This window comes from Giraffa tippelskirchi, chromosome 10 (assembly GCF_054371585.1).
Source record: "Giraffa tippelskirchi isolate mGirTip1 chromosome 10, T2T-mGirTip1v1.2.pri, whole genome shotgun sequence".
In the NCBI taxonomy this organism is placed as follows: domain Eukaryota; kingdom Metazoa; phylum Chordata; class Mammalia; order Artiodactyla; family Giraffidae; genus Giraffa; species Giraffa tippelskirchi.
This window is the reverse complement of record NC_137284.1, coordinates 79,224,943-79,240,861: the sequence shown is the minus strand read 5'-3', so window position 1 is coordinate 79,240,861 and position 15,919 is coordinate 79,224,943. Positions and strand designations below refer to the sequence as shown.

The following is a 15,919-nucleotide window of genomic DNA, read 5'->3' as shown; positions in this document are numbered from 1 at the left end:
AAAAAGCAGAGACATTACTTTGCCAACAAAGGTCTGTCTAGTCAAGGCTATGGTTTTTCCAGTGGTCATGTATGGATGTGAGAGTTGGACTATAAAGAAAGCTGAGCACCGAAGAACTGATGCTTTTGAACTATGGTGTTGGAGAGGACTCTTGAGAGTCCCTTGGACTGCAAGGAGAGCCAACCAGTCCATCCTAAAGGACATCAGTCCTGGGTGTTCATTGGAAGGACTGATGCTGAAGCTGAAACTCCAATACTTTGGCCACCTGATGTGAAGAGCTGACTCATTTGAAAAGACCCTGATGCTGGGAAAGATTGAGGGGAGGAGGAGAAGGGGACGACAGAGGATGAGATGGCTGGATGGCATCACCGACTCGATGGACATGGGTTTGGGTGGACTTAGGGAGTTAGTGATGGACAGGGAGGCCTGGCGTGCTGCGGTTCATGGGGTCACAAAGAGTCAAGACACAACTGAGTGACTGAACTGAGCTGAAACTAGAGTTAATAAAAACAAAAATTAACAAATGGGACCCATTTAAACTTCAAAGTTTTTGCACAACAAAAGAAAGCATAAACAAAATGAAAACCATTTTCACAAAATGGGAGAAAATATTTGCAAACAAAGACACCAACAAGGGATTAATCTCCAAGATACACAAACAGCTCATGCAGCTCAATATAAAAAAATAAAGAACTCAACCAAAAAATAGGAGGAAGATCTAAACAGACATTTCTCCAAAGACGACATACAGATGGCCAAAAGCACAGGAAAAGATCCTCAACACCACTAATTATTAGAGAAATGCAAATCAAAACTACAATGATAACCTCATACCTGTCAGAATGGCCAACAACAAAAAGTATACAGATAATAATTCTGGAGAGGGTATGGAGAAAAAGGAACCCTCCTGCGCTGTTGGCAGGAACATATATTGGTACAACTATTATGGAGAACACTATGGAGGTTCCTTAAAAAAATTAAATATAGAACTACCATATGATCCAGCAATTCCAGTTCTGTCCACAAATCTGGAGAAAACCGTACTTCCAAAAGATATATGCACCCCAATGTTCACTGCAGCACTATTTACAGTGGCCAAGACATGGAAGCAACCTAATATCCACTGACAGAGGAATGGATAAAGATGTGGTACATATATACAACGAAATATTACTCAGTCATAAAAAAAGAATGAAATAATGCCATTAATAGTTTCCATGAGTAATAACCAGGAACAGACTTCACTGTCAAGTAGAAAATAAACTTTGTATCCAGAGGAACAAAAAAGTATTTAAAAGCCCGGGCTAAAGGATGCAAATGGGTGAATTTATGTGTAAAAAAAGGGGAAACTTGGAAAAAGGGGGATCTAAACTTAAAAATATATACATAATATATGATATACTGTATTACCTAAATATGAACTTATTAAATAACACAGTGATTATATATTATTATATGTAATATACAGATATATATATATATACACACATCTGAGTATTTTTCATTTTTAAAAAGTTTTATTGGCATATAGTTGATTTACAATGTTGTGTTAGTTTCTGTTTGTACAACAAAGTTAATCAGTTATACATATAGCCACACTCCATTAGATTCTTTTCCCCTATAGGTCATTACAGAGTACTGAGTTGAGTTCCCTGGCACCACTGTTTCTTATTCATTTTTAATTGAAAACCATCTTTTCAATTCTCCAATCTCATTACTACACATAAGCAATGCTCAAGTTCTATAGATATATATACCTTTTTTTCCTACCATGACACATGGCTTGTGGGATCTTAGTTCACCAACCAGGGATTAAACCCAGGACGGTGGCAGTGAAAGCACCATGTCCTAACCACTGGACCACCAGTGAATTTTCCAGTCCTATAGATTCTACTTTCACAATACCTCTGAGTTTTCATTTCAATTCCCTCTGCCATCCAGTTCAGACTCTCATTACCTTTCAACCAGACTTATCTTAACAAATATTTCTGACTCCCTACCGCTAAGCTCTCCTAACTCCCAAAGTGTCTAGATATTGTTTCCAGATTAATGTTTTGATTCTGATATATTCTTCTGAAACACTTTGAATAACTTCTTACACTATTTTGTCCAACTTTAAATTTCATGTAATTCAAAGTGGCTCACAAAGTAATCCCAACTTATCTTTCTAGCCTTATTTCGCCCTTCTACATATAGAATTTATCTGGGCAAAGCAAAAGAAACTCCTCAGTATTTCCTGGACATAACTCATTTCCTCTCTCCATGCTACCTATGATTTATTCCTTATATTCAAATGCCTGCATCTTGACCTAGACATGTCAAATGAAATCTCTTGATCCCTTGAAATTTTCTTGATCCCTGCCAACAAAGGAAGTCTTGCCATTTTTGACTCTTCTAGAGATCTGAGTAGTTTTTAATTACATGACAATAGAAACTATCTAAAAGGAACTAATGAATACTTACTATTGGTGCCAGACTTGTTTACCTCACAACATCACACACTTTGACCATTAAGTTTAACTGCTCACTCAAATCAACAGCAAAGGATAAGGATAACTTTCAAAGAAGAAAAGAAAAGTTTGGAACTCTCTTTAGAGACAGCAAAAATTTGTCCTTGGAATGGAAAGCAGGAATTTAAGGAAAATCTTCTCTCCTCCCAACACAAAAGTAGAAATACTAGATAAAATATAATAAATACACTTTTAAACATGGCAAACACATGGGGAAAAAACTGAAAGAAATCCTTAAGAGGCCAAAAATGAAAATTAAACAGAAAATAAGAGACTCTATAAAAACCCTAAAACTGAATGCAACAAAATAGACTCAAAATACCGAAAGCAAAAATAGACACATCTATAAGAATAACTTAATAAATTCATCAGAATAATACCTTAAAACTTGTTATTAATAGATCAAACTGATAAAAATGAGACTAGTATTTGAAAAACATAATCAAGAATAGGAGAATACAAATTCTTCTCAGTATAGAACATTTATTGAAACTAATCATACACTAAGCCATTAAGCAAATCTTATAAATTTCAAAAATATCTGCCATACAGACCAAATTCTCTGATCATAAGTCAATTAACATAGAAATAAAAGTGAAAATGTAAAAGCTATCTTCAGAAACATTAAAAATAAACTTCCAAATAACACAGATGCTAAAGAAGAAATAATAAAGTAAAAATTACTTAAAAATGAATATTAGTGAAAAGAAAACATATCCAAACTTCTAAATGTAGCCAAAGCAGCATTTGGAGAGAAGGTTAAAAATCAACAAAGCCAAAAACAAAGTTATTTGTTTTACTAGTCTATTTGAAAGACTAATAAAATTAACAAATCTCTGGCAGTAGTGCTCATGAAAAAAAGAGAAAAAAACTAATAATCAATATTAGTGGTATAAAAGGGGTCATCTGTGTAGAAAATAATGCCAGGTAGTCACTAGTAGAGCTTTTGTTTATTCTTTAACAGCAACCTGAATTAAAATGCAGGTGGCCCTCTGTATCCATGGATTCAACAAACAAACCATGGATGGGTAAAAAAAAAAAATTTAATTCCAGAAACTTGCAAAAACCAAAACTTGAATTTACCAGGTGCTGAAAACTATCTACATAGCATTTACACTGTATTAGGCATTATAAGTAATCTACAGATGATTCAAACTACACGGGAGGATGTGTGTGGGTTATATGTAAATACTATGCCATTTTATATAAGGAACTTGGGCATCTGCAGATTTTGGTACCCAGGAGGTCCTCAGAACCAATCCTCCAAGGATATCTAGGAACGACTGTATACCATATCCTTCAGAGAAGGGGGATGGCTGGTAAACGATGAAGATAGGGAGCAGGTTTTTTGAAAAGCAGAATCTTAGGTTTTAACAATGCCATAAGGATGAACATGTGACTTATCTCTAGATCTCTTCGGTGAGCTTCGACTTTTTTTAAACCATTCAGTTGAATTCATCTATTTTAAGTGCGTCACAATGAAAGGAAAGATGGCAACTAACTAGAGGTTAAACAATTAAGAGGATATAGAGGAAACTGACAACTGTAGAAAAGAATATAGAAAGCAACAACGTAAACAGACTGATAAGCATTAAGCAAGTAAATTAGCCATTAAACTGCATTTGTGTATGCACACTGTCTTGTCCCTGCCCCACTCGACTCAGAGTTTTTACTGGCAAATTCTCCCTAATAGATGATTTCAAGATTATGCAAAATTCTTACAAAGAATAATAAAACACCTTCATTTATTTAATGAGGTGTATGAAGGAAACGGCAACCCACTCCAGTGTTCTTGCCTGGAAAATCCCATGGATGGAGGAGCCTGGTAGGCTTCAGTCCATGAGGTCGCGAAGAGCCGGACACGACTGAGCAACTTCACTTTCACTTTTCACTCTCATGCATTGGAGAAGGAAATGGCAACCCACTCCAGTGTTCTTGCCTGGAGAATCCCAGGGACGGTGGAGCCTGACGGGCTGCCATCTATGGGGTCGCACAGAGTCGGGCACGACTGAAGCGACTTAGCAGCAGCATATAATCTTGATAACAACAAAAAAAGGTACCAAGTACCAAACAGAAAAATGATAAATTTTGCTCATAAACTCTGTATCAAAACTTACCACTAGGGCTTCCCTGGTGGCTCAGTGGTAAAGAATCTGCCTGCCAATGCAGGAGACATAGGTTCAATCCCTGGTCTATGAAGATTCCACATGCCGCAGAGCAACTAAGCCTATGTACCACAACTACTGAGCTCGTGCTCCAGAGGCCAGGAGCCACAACTACTGAGCCCATGCACCACATCTCCTGAAGCCTGCACCCTGGAGCCCAACAAGAGAAGCCACTGCAATGAAAAGCCCACACACTGCAACTAAATAATAGGCCCTGCCTGCCACAACTAGAGAAAAGCCCGCATGGCAACTGAGAATCAGCAGAGCCAAAAAGGAAAAAAAAAAAAAAAAAACTGAATCCTAAATCTTATGAAGCATATTAAAATAATACATGAGGTCCAAATTAGATTTTTTCCAAGGATATATGGATGAATAAACATTAGAAAAACTACTGATGCAATTATTCACGTTAAAAAATTAAAGACTACTGGTTCCAGGAAAGATAAAGTATATGCTCTCTCCTCCTGCTAAATACAACCCTAAACCCTGACATTATATATGAAACAAAGCGAAGAAGATTCTGAAAGTGGAGAATTTAAAAAAAGGACCAACTAGGGACCTTGGAACTCAATAAATGTCACAGCAGTTAAGTCCCTTTGTAACCTGAAAAACAGACTTGCTTTCTCCTTTTGAGTTTTCTCAATTAAATTTGATGGTGGAAATAAAAATTGTAACACTAATGTGGTTCTAAATGTATGTACAGGAAATAGCTAAAATAATTTATAAATAGGAGAGAGTAATGTTCATGAAGAAAGGTAAAGTTTTTAAGTTTCAGATTGGAAAATGCTGATACCAACAGACCGTGACAAGTTATATACATATACTACCTAGAGCAACCACTACTATACACACACACACACACACACACAAAGAGATACACTCAAAAACACTATTGATAAATAAAGATGGAATTCTAAAAAGTTTTCAAATAATTCACAGGAAATAGGAAAAAGACAAACCAAAAGCAGAGGAAACAAACAAAAAGCTACAAAATAAAAGGAAACTTTCTTGAGTCTGTATGTTTACACCTTTTGCCAAATTTCAGAAAATTTCAGTCATTATTTCTTTGAGTACATTTTCAGTCTTGTCCTCTTTCTCTCCTTCAAGGACTCTGATGACAAGAATTTTAGACCTTTGGTTATGATCCCACAGATCCCTGAGGCTTTTTGTTTAAGTCTCTTCTAATTTTAAATTATTTTGAGTCTCTGTTATTCAATTAGGAAGTTTTGATTGCTTTGTCTTCCAGTTCACCAATTCTTTCCTCTCCCCCCTCCACTTTGCTACTGAGCCCAACCATAGAACTTTTCATTTTTGTTTGGTACTTTTCTGTATCAAAATTTCCACTTGTTTCTTCTTTTTATCTTCTATTTCTTTGCAGTGTTTTTCTATTTTTTCACTTGTTTCAAGAATGTTTGTAATTGCTCAGTGAAGCATTTTTATCATGACTGATTTGTGATCTGTATCAGTAATTCTAACACCTTTTATCATCTCAGTGTTGACATCTATTGCCTTTTGTTACACATCTTCCTGGTTCTTGGTATGAAAAGCCATCTTCGAAGGAAACCTGGATATGTTCCTACTGTGTTATGAGACTAAGGATCTTATTTAAACCTTCTGTTGTAACTGGCTTTCTGTGACACTGCTCCAGCAGGGGAAGGTCATGGGGTGGAAGGCACCACACTTCATTACTGACACGTAGAGGGAGCAGTCCAAGCTTCCTGGGGGCCTTCACTGACATTCCAGGGAGGGGTCCTCATCACCCTGGGGTGGAGGTGGGAGTATAGGCTGACTAACAATGCACTGGGAGCAGCCTCATCACTGCTGGGTGATGGTCAAAGACCTAACTCTCTAATACACCTCTCGTGATACAACCTCATTGCTGCTGGGTGGGGATCAAAATCCAGGCTCTCTATGGACATAGTATGGGAACAGGTGAGAAGTCCAGGCTCACAACCAGCGAGGAGGGAAGAAGTGCCCGCTCTCTGCTTGGCCTTCTCTGATACCACTGTGGTGGTGCTGAGATACTCTGTTCTCATGAGGATGCAATTCTCAGTTCTCCACTCAGCCTCTTCGGGTCTGGGTTGGGGTAATGCCAGTTTTTCTGTAGTATTTGGCTAAAATGGAGTAGACTGTGTCTAAAAAGTCTCCTATCTTGCCAGGCTGTTCTATTCCTCTATTCCTGGTCTTTTAGCTAGAGACAGCAGATCTTTGTCAGACTGCGTGTGTATGGGCACCCTCCTGTTAATGCCTGAAGGATTCTGGCTTATCCAGTACTCAGTGTTGGATATAAAGCAAGCAGAAAATCCAAGAGAACTGCCACGATGCCATTCCTAAGGTAGCAAAGTCCCTAGACTTCTTCTCCCACCTTTCAGAGTCCTGTGTTTCATAGGTCCAGGGTTTAATGGGAGAAATAGGGGAAAGTATGTCCGCTTTATCTTCCTGAAAGCAGAAATCCTCCCAAATTTTATTTTTATAGCCACTTCATCTATTTCTAGAATGAATGATGAGGGGGACTTTCCTGGTGATCCACGGGCTAAGACTCCCAATGCAGGGAACCCAGGGTCCACCCCTGGTCAAAGAACTAGATATCACATGCTTCAACTCAGAGTTTGCATGCCACAACTAAAATCCCACATGCCACAACTGAAAGTCCTCGCAAAAGGCAAACGGCTTCCCTGGTGGCTCAGACGGTAAAGAATCTCCCTGCAATGCCAGGGACCTGGGTTCGATCCCTGGGTGGGGAAGATCCCCTAGAGGACGGCATGGCAACCCACTCCAATATTCTTGCCTGGAGAATCCCACGGACAGAGGAGCCTGGCGGGTCGCAAAAAGTCGGACATGACTGAGCAACTCTTTCACACTTTCATATGACAGCTAAGACCTGGTGCAGCCAAATAAATAAATATTTTTTAAAAAGTAAATGAAGAGAATGATTAGGAAAATAATACTTCATTTGTCCCTATCAAACTTGATCTCCGGCAACTGATTTAGAGAATCTAAAACATAAGACAAGCAACAGTTAAGCTTTTAGAAGCTCTGGGATTTTACTTGGCCTTTACTTAAACATAAACAAAAGTGTGATGTCGGAATGAGAAAGTCACTGTAATCTCAAACTCCAACCAACACAGAAGTTAGCCTATCTGAAGCACTTTACTCAGCTCTGAGTACCAGATTTTAAGATCCAGTAAACCAATGATAAACCCGAAGAATGAGACTATAGTGGTTCCAGAAGACTGAAAGAACTAGAGATACTTCACCTGAAGAAAGAAAAGGGGAACTAAGGAAAAAGGATTATGTAATAGAAACTTTTAATATGTATTAGGCTCACAATTTTAAAAAGAGGCAGAAAAGCACGGTCACCCAAGCTGACTTCTTATATTATACATCAGAATTTTCTAACAATCTGAACTGCCCAAAACATAATGGCCTGCTGTACTATCCTTTGTTCCCCGATATCAGAAGTATTAAAATGAAGACCGTATGTCCACCAGCTGGAAATATCGCTTGGTGGATTGCTTCAGTAGGAGACAGACTAGTGATTTTTAATCTATGATTAATGGTGCTGCCTGAAGCGGTACTGCGGAGGTGGGGTGTGATTGCTGCTGAGCTGGCAAAATGCCTGATATTCCCACCCAACTTCAACAAGACCTTCCACTTACATATCCAGCATCTGCAGTGGCTTTTATTAGGGGAGGTGGAAGTGAGTTGGAGAAAAGGATTATGTTTTAGAGCAAAAGTTAAAAAATGACTGAAGTCAAGACATGAACTAAGGCCTGTTTGAACTTTCCATTCTGTGACCAATTCTTAGTTCGCAGCTATATTCCAGAAAAGATCATCATTCCATTACACAATTACTGCAGACAACATTAATATATGTGATTTTAAAAGTCTCATTTTTTTTTTATAATGGGGCTGTTAGAATGAATGACTCTCTTTGCTACCTGTGTCAGCACAGCCTATAGCAGGCCTGGGGTGAATTTTTGTTTTTCCTCTGAAAAAAACTGATAAACTAAATGCTTTTTTATTAAAAAAATAAAAAGTAGCTATAGAAAAGTAAGCCTTGTAAACCCAGGAAATTATACATTTTAAACTTGTACTTCTATCAAGGAAAGAATAGAAAAAATTAGTTGTTACATTAACTAAATTCCAAGTGGACACACCATATTATCAAAATAATTATATAACTTTTGCAAAATTAAAGGCAATTTGTTACCTATTAGAGTAGCAACAAATGGGCAATACTATATGAAACTTTCTAGACACCTGAATCTTTAATAAACTACCTCATCATGAAAGTTACAGATCATTTCATGATTCATATCCACACTAACAACAGTGACCACCATAGTTGATCTACAGGAACTTTTTTAAAAGCATGTTTTGAATTATTAATCTTACCAAGCTTAAAAAATTCACAGATTTCAGAATCATCTTTCTTCTGTCATTCTAATGGAATTCTTATCCATAAAATAACTAGAGATTGTATTCTCAACACAGAAGTCCACTGGCTTCTATAGAAATAACATTTATGGTGAAGAAGTCAGTCTAAAGGTCTATGATGTGTATTTTGCTGAGGCATGATTCAGAAGATGGCATAGAGATGTGCCACTTGTATGGTAGTGAGTCTACCCCATCACTCAGCATGGCTAGATCAACATGGTTTGTTTTCTTCGTAGTTTATGTATTTTGTGAACAAATTACATGCTAAATGGTATACCAATTCAAGGGAATTGAGGTCTTTTAAAACCTTTGTGGAACATTAAGATACCTCAAACACCACTGCATTTCATATGTTTTAAAATATTATTTGCAAATTTACATATAAAATTAAAACATGATAACACAATATAGTAACTATGAAAATATTTGAAAATATTTTCAGACACTTTGCTTTCATATAAACTTATTTTCTCGTGAAGGGTAACATGGAAAATTTAGAAAATATGAAATAGCAAAAATAAGAAAAATAAATAACCCTTTAAATATACAGAACAATGAACTTTAACAGAAAAGCACCAGTGATTTTTATGGATCCCATTTTAAGATGCAAAAGGCTGAATGAATTCAGATTTTGTTACCCCATTTAATATTTAATTAAATTCAACCATTTATTATAAGCCTACAGGACTGCTCAAATGATTTAAACAATTACACTAAAACTTGATGCTTTCAGCACTAAAAAGCAAAAAACAGAGTTAACTTCCAGATTAAATTTGAGATGCTCATAAATTATATCACCAAAAGGTTACTTATTTGAAATTACTATACCATTAAGATCGTAAAGATAATAAAAACTTAAGTGAAAACACCTAATGATCAAATTTCCTTTAGGGAAACTAGGCAACAGAATTAATGTGATAAAGTTATCATTTACTAGTACTAAAATTTATATACTACATACTATTTCTTGATGCAATCAGCTATATTTTACAGATGTATATTTTTAATTTAAAAGTATTATATGTCTGAAGGAACACGGTTTTCACTTTTTCTTTTAAATTTTAAGAGATTTATGTTTCTGATATAAACACATTTACTGATTTTTTTTGTAAAGTCCAGCACCTCTTTTACATAGGTCTTTTTTAATCTGCTTACTGCTAAAAAATTTTCAAAGGTTTTGAATTTACTGAAGAAAAGATTAAGCAAACAATGCCTGGTGCTCCTCTGTAAACTGATTAAAATACCAACTAGTAATCTTTGAATATGAGTTACCTTTTAATTTAAGCTTTTATTTTAATTACATATAGAAAGTGAATCTGCTTCTTGTATGTGGCAATTAATATTCAACATTTTTAATGCATCCTGGAAATGGGTATAAATTCAAGAAAAGATTCTTTACCAGGGACATAGCCAAAAGATTAGGTGTTCTAAAATCAGTTTTTTGTTTCTCAAGATGCTGCAGTCTAAATCACACTAAACCGTATAATTTCTAAAATCTCAAGCTTGTTAATAACAGAACTGTTGGAAGAATAAATAATACATTAGCGCTATTACCTTTCAGTCGGTGACTTAGCATCTGTTCCAAAATAGCTGCAAAGTTGTTAAATTCAGGAGAAGTATCATCAATTGTCTCAAAGCAGGACCGATCAATCAGGGTCTTCACAGAAAACCTATGGGGGAAAAAAAGATTATTATTCCTTTTAAGTAAACGTGATTCATTCACCGAGTAGGAAAAATGGGAGGAAAGCAATCTAGAGAAATATTACAGAAATCTTTTATAAGATTATATGCTCTGAAAACTCCATTTCCTCAAATTCACTCTGTACACAGAAAATTTTACAGAAATATCAGCCTTTTCGACTTATCTATTTACTATCTGTTGACTGCACTAAGACTTAGAAATAGTCCACTGTCCTCAGAGCCATTAAAATCAGAATAAACAGAATGACCTAAATTATTAAGTCCACAGCCATAATACAACTTATAAGAGTTTAGGCATCAGACCAAAATGCTTTTAAGAGTTTTGGAGAACAAAATTGATTAAGATAGGATTTGAGTATTCACAAAGTGTAGATCCAAAGTTTTTATGAACTATAACAGGAAAACTTATAACCCTGTAAAGTACACTATATTTTTCCTTCTCCTCAGAATGTCCTTTGTCTCTATTTCTGACTGCCAAATACCAATGCACTTCCCAAGACTCAGCTTAAATGCCATCTTCTCAATGAAGAATTATCCTCTACATACTCCTAGCTCAAAGTAGCAGCTTGTTTGTATCTCCTTTAAGAGATGCTTACAACTATCTTACTGCTATTACTTGTGTGTCTATCTCTATCTATTAGAATACAAACTCCTTCAGGGCAGAAGCATATCTTTTGTGTGTTTATATCTTTTTTAGCACACAGGACAATGACTTGAAAGATATACACTGTAAGTACATGTTGATATTTTGTAAGACCTATTTTGAGGGAATGGCAAAAAGGCCAATGTCACAGTAAGAGAAAAAAGAAAGTTCATGATTTCTAACATGTAAATCTTCCTGAAACCACAATCAAAATCAGGATCTGGAGCAGTTCTGTTGTCCCTAGCACTTCCCTCATGCTATCCCTGTATCACTGGAAAAGACCCTGATGCTGGGAAAGACTGAAGGCAGGAGGAGAAGGGGACGACAGAGAACGAGATGGTTGGATGGCATCACCGACTCGAAGGACATGAGTTTGAGCAAGCTCCGGGAGATGGTGAAGGACAGGGAAGCTGGCATGCTGCAGTCCATGGGGTCACAAAGAGAGTAGGATACTAATGAGCCTACTCCCCTTTACAGTCACACCCTATGAAGGGTGAGTGTCTAAGTAAAGACAATCATTAGCGTAGGAAGAGAAGGGGTAATGATGAGAGCTGTTAAATAATTAGAAAGTTTAACTATGAACTTCCCAGGTGGCGCAAGTGGTATAGAACCTGCTTGCCAATGCAGGAGACATAAGAGGAGTAGGTTTGATCCCTGGGTCCTGAAGATCCCCTGGACGAGGGCACGGCAACCCACTCCAGTATTCTTGCCTGGAGAATACCATGGACAGAGAAGCCTGGTGAGCTACAGTCCACAGGCTTGCAGAGTCAGACGCGACTGAGCACGCACGCACGCACGCACACACACGGGAGATAAAGGAGTACAAATCGTTCCTTAGGTTTTAGGCTTACTGGCAATGCTCATTCATTCAGGCCAAAAATACAAAACATAAGTATAATGGCAAATAATAAAGATATTTGTTTATATGAGTTAAATACGGGCAGTCCTCCCTTTGCACATGAAAATGACTGTGCAAACTGAAATCATGCAGTGTGATCGCAATAATCAATAGGAAGAATTACAATTATTCTATTGTTTTCACAAATTTTTGTCAAAACATTAAAAACTCTCTGCCGGCTATAATGCACAGGGAAATGGAAAAAATAGTCAAACATTATTTAGTACACTGTAATTTAAAACATGAGCAACACTGAGAATTAAGGTGTCTTCTTTGCAAAAAAACTTACCTAGAATAGTTTGAAAATTGTTTACTTTCTTCTCATTGTATAACTTAAAATATGAATGAGTATGTTGTCTAAGCCTGGGCAAACTGTCATATGCTTTTCTAAGTTTGAATCAGTTCCAACATTTTACCCTGTGAATTTCCAAGCAGTGAGAATCTCTGAGAGGCCCTATAATAGTATTATTACATCTTTTTGTCATAACACTTTGTTCATTTATATCAATGTTTCCTTCAATAATTTCCTCTGGCTGATTATTTACATTCTCCTGAATGGCAGCAGTTTGGGCTTCCCTGGTGGCTCAGATGGTAAAGAATCTGCCTGCAATGCAGAAGACCCAGGTTCAATCCTTGGGTCAGGAAGATCCCCTGGAGAAGGGAATGGCAACCCACTCCAGTAGCCTTGCATGGAGAAGCCCATGGACAGAGGAACCTGATGGGCTACAGTCCATGGAGTCGCCAAGAGCTGGACACAACTGAGTGACTATCACTAACACTATCACTTTCAATCAACTTTCCAATGATCAACTGTTTCTTCTATGGTTCCATTTATCTTCCATTCAAGTTTTACTTCCAGCATTATCACCTTCTGCTTCTTTGCCCCAGTGTCATCACTGTTGGCCAATTTACTCTTTTAATTGTGCATTCCCACAAAATGGCATGTGGGTTTACAAAAAGGAGACAAAGAAACAACATAGCTGCAGGTTTTGATTTCTGTGTATGAATCAATAACAGATGCATAGTGTCCAATCCTAGACTCTGAAGCAATGATGTGACTGGTCACTAACCATGATGTGCATTTGTAATTTACACAATGATTTGTGAACTAAACAGCTACCAGCAAAATGTTATTTTATGCAACTACTCACAATTAATATAGAAGTCCAAGTCAAAGTGTTAGCCACTCAGTCGTGTCTGACTCTTTATGACCCCATGGACTGTAGCCCGCCAGGCTCCTTTTTCCATGGGATTTCCCAAGCAAGAACACTGGAGTGGGTATCCATTCCCTTCTCCAGGGGATCTTCCCAACCCATGGATTGAACCCAGATCTCCTGCATTGCAGGTGGGCTTCTCTTGTGCTCAGCTGGTAAAGAATCCATCTGCAATGGAATCCAGGGAGACCTGGATTCAATCCCTGGGTTGGGAAGATCCCCTGGAGAAGGGAACAGATACCCACTCCAGTATCCTGGCCTGGAGAATTCCATGGACTGCCTAGTTCATGGGGTTGCAAAGAGTTGGATACAACAGAGTGACTTTCACTTTCACTTTCTTTCTCTACTGCCTGAGCCACCAGGAAGTTGTTGTTGTAGGGACTGGTATTATTAAATTAAATTCTAGTAACTAAAATCAGTGCAAATGGGAACTGTGCAAAGTGAAGACTGCCTTACAGTCTGTAAACCAAATAAACCCATTACATATTAGCATAAATATTTTTATTAAAACTATATAGCAGATTGCTATAGTAGATTATCTCCTATAGAAGACACTATGTGCATGACAACAATCTAAAATGGTGAATCTCGGAGCATCAAATTACTTGTAAGTCAATATGTGACTAAAAACTAAAATAAAAGCAAAGTGTAAATATCCTAAAGCATATCATTAGACACATTTTCTGTTATTTTCAAACACGAAGATATTTTAAGGCTGAGAAAACATTTCAAATAATTTCTATTATAACAAGGTTAATAATGAAGAAATTACTGTTTCCCAGCATTGCTTCATTGTTTATAGCCTGATCTCCTCCTGTCAACACAAATCAAAACTTCAGAAGGCAAATTAGTTCTTTAGAGTCCATGCTTTTACTTCTAGCTAGCCAAGTCTTCCCATTCAGCATTTAATTCTCTAGAATTATGTGGCTAGCTCCATTATGCAAGAATAGTGAGAATCTTTTCCTCCATAATCCGGTAACTAAGACATGTTATAAAAACCAAACCTGTAAAAAGAATTTCAGTACCTCTAAACAATATCACACAGATGCTGAGCTATTTTCTGATAATGATGACATTAATATTACTCATCTCTTTCCCAAAGAGTACTGATTTTAAAATAATGAAATGACAATTTGATGAATGTCTAAAAATACCAAATCAAGTCTAAGTAACAGCTTTTACATAAGAATTAAAAAGTAAAAAAATTTACATAAAAGGGTCTTTTAATTAAATGCTGTTTTTTGAAATGTCTCTGTCTTAAAAGATTCTCTTTCCTACCTTCAATGTCCAAAGAAAATTTTTGTTAGTTCAGAAATTAAAAAAATGATTGTGACTAAAACCATCAAATTTAAGAAAGCAGAACTATATTCTTCTCCTCTTTGGAAACATGTCAAGAAAGATGTTTACCAAAAATACATTTAAAAAAAAACTTCACTACATCCATTTAAATTAATTCCTTCCACAGTAAACAAGTTTCTAATATAACAGTAACAACAAATAATTAAACGCAAAAAATGTGACAACAAAGTCAAAAATAAAATACCTTTCCTGAAAAAGCTAAAAAGAGAGTTACTATATGACCCAGCAATCCCATTCCTGAGCATATATCCTCAGAAAACATAATTTGAAAAGATACATGCATCCTAATGTTCATAGCAGCACTATTTAATACAGCCAAGATGTGGAAGCAAGTAAACGTCCATCAATAGATGAATGGATAAAGAAACTGTGGCACATATATACAATGGAATATTACTCAGCCATAGGAAAGAATGAAATAATGCTATCCGCTGTAATGTGGATGGATCTAGAGATTATCATACTCAGTGAAGTAAGCCAGACAGAAAGACAAGTATCATATGATACCATTTATATGTGAAATTTTTAAAAGAATGATACAAATGAACTTATCTGCAAAACAGAAAGAGACTCACAGACATAGAAAACAAACTTAAGTTACTAAAGGGGAAAGATGGGGAAGTGATAAATTAAGAGTTCTGGATTAATAGATACATACTACTACATATAAAACAGATTACCAACAGGACCTACTGTACAGCACAGGGAACTATACTCAATATTTTGCAATAATCTATACGGGAAAAGAATCTGAAAAGGAATATCTACATCCATATATCTGGGTCACTGTGCTGTATACTTAAAAACTAACAGGATACTATAAATCAACTATATGCATGAAAAACGAATCTTGTTGCAGGTCCCCCCCAAAATGACTTCATGAAATATCTCACTCTTTATTAGAAAAGAAACTATTTAAAAGTAGAAATTCACCTTTAATATGTAAAGGCCCTGTATTAGTAATATACAAAGATGTATGCACATACACA

General features: G+C 36.5%; 1 protein-coding gene across 3 annotated transcripts in view; it reads right to left on the bottom strand.

Moving 5' to 3' along the window:
• Window positions 1-15,919, bottom strand: part of LOC145524386 (RUN domain-containing protein 3B-like) — an 81,649-nt gene that overhangs the window by 46,963 nt on the left and 18,767 nt on the right. For all 3 annotated transcript variants that reach the window (XM_081536504.1, XM_081536505.1, XM_081536503.1), the window contains exon 2: window positions 10,670-10,785. In XM_081536504.1, the coding sequence (XP_081392630.1) occupies window positions 10,670-10,785 (116 nt within the window). The remainder of the gene's footprint in view (window positions 1-10,669; window positions 10,786-15,919) is intronic.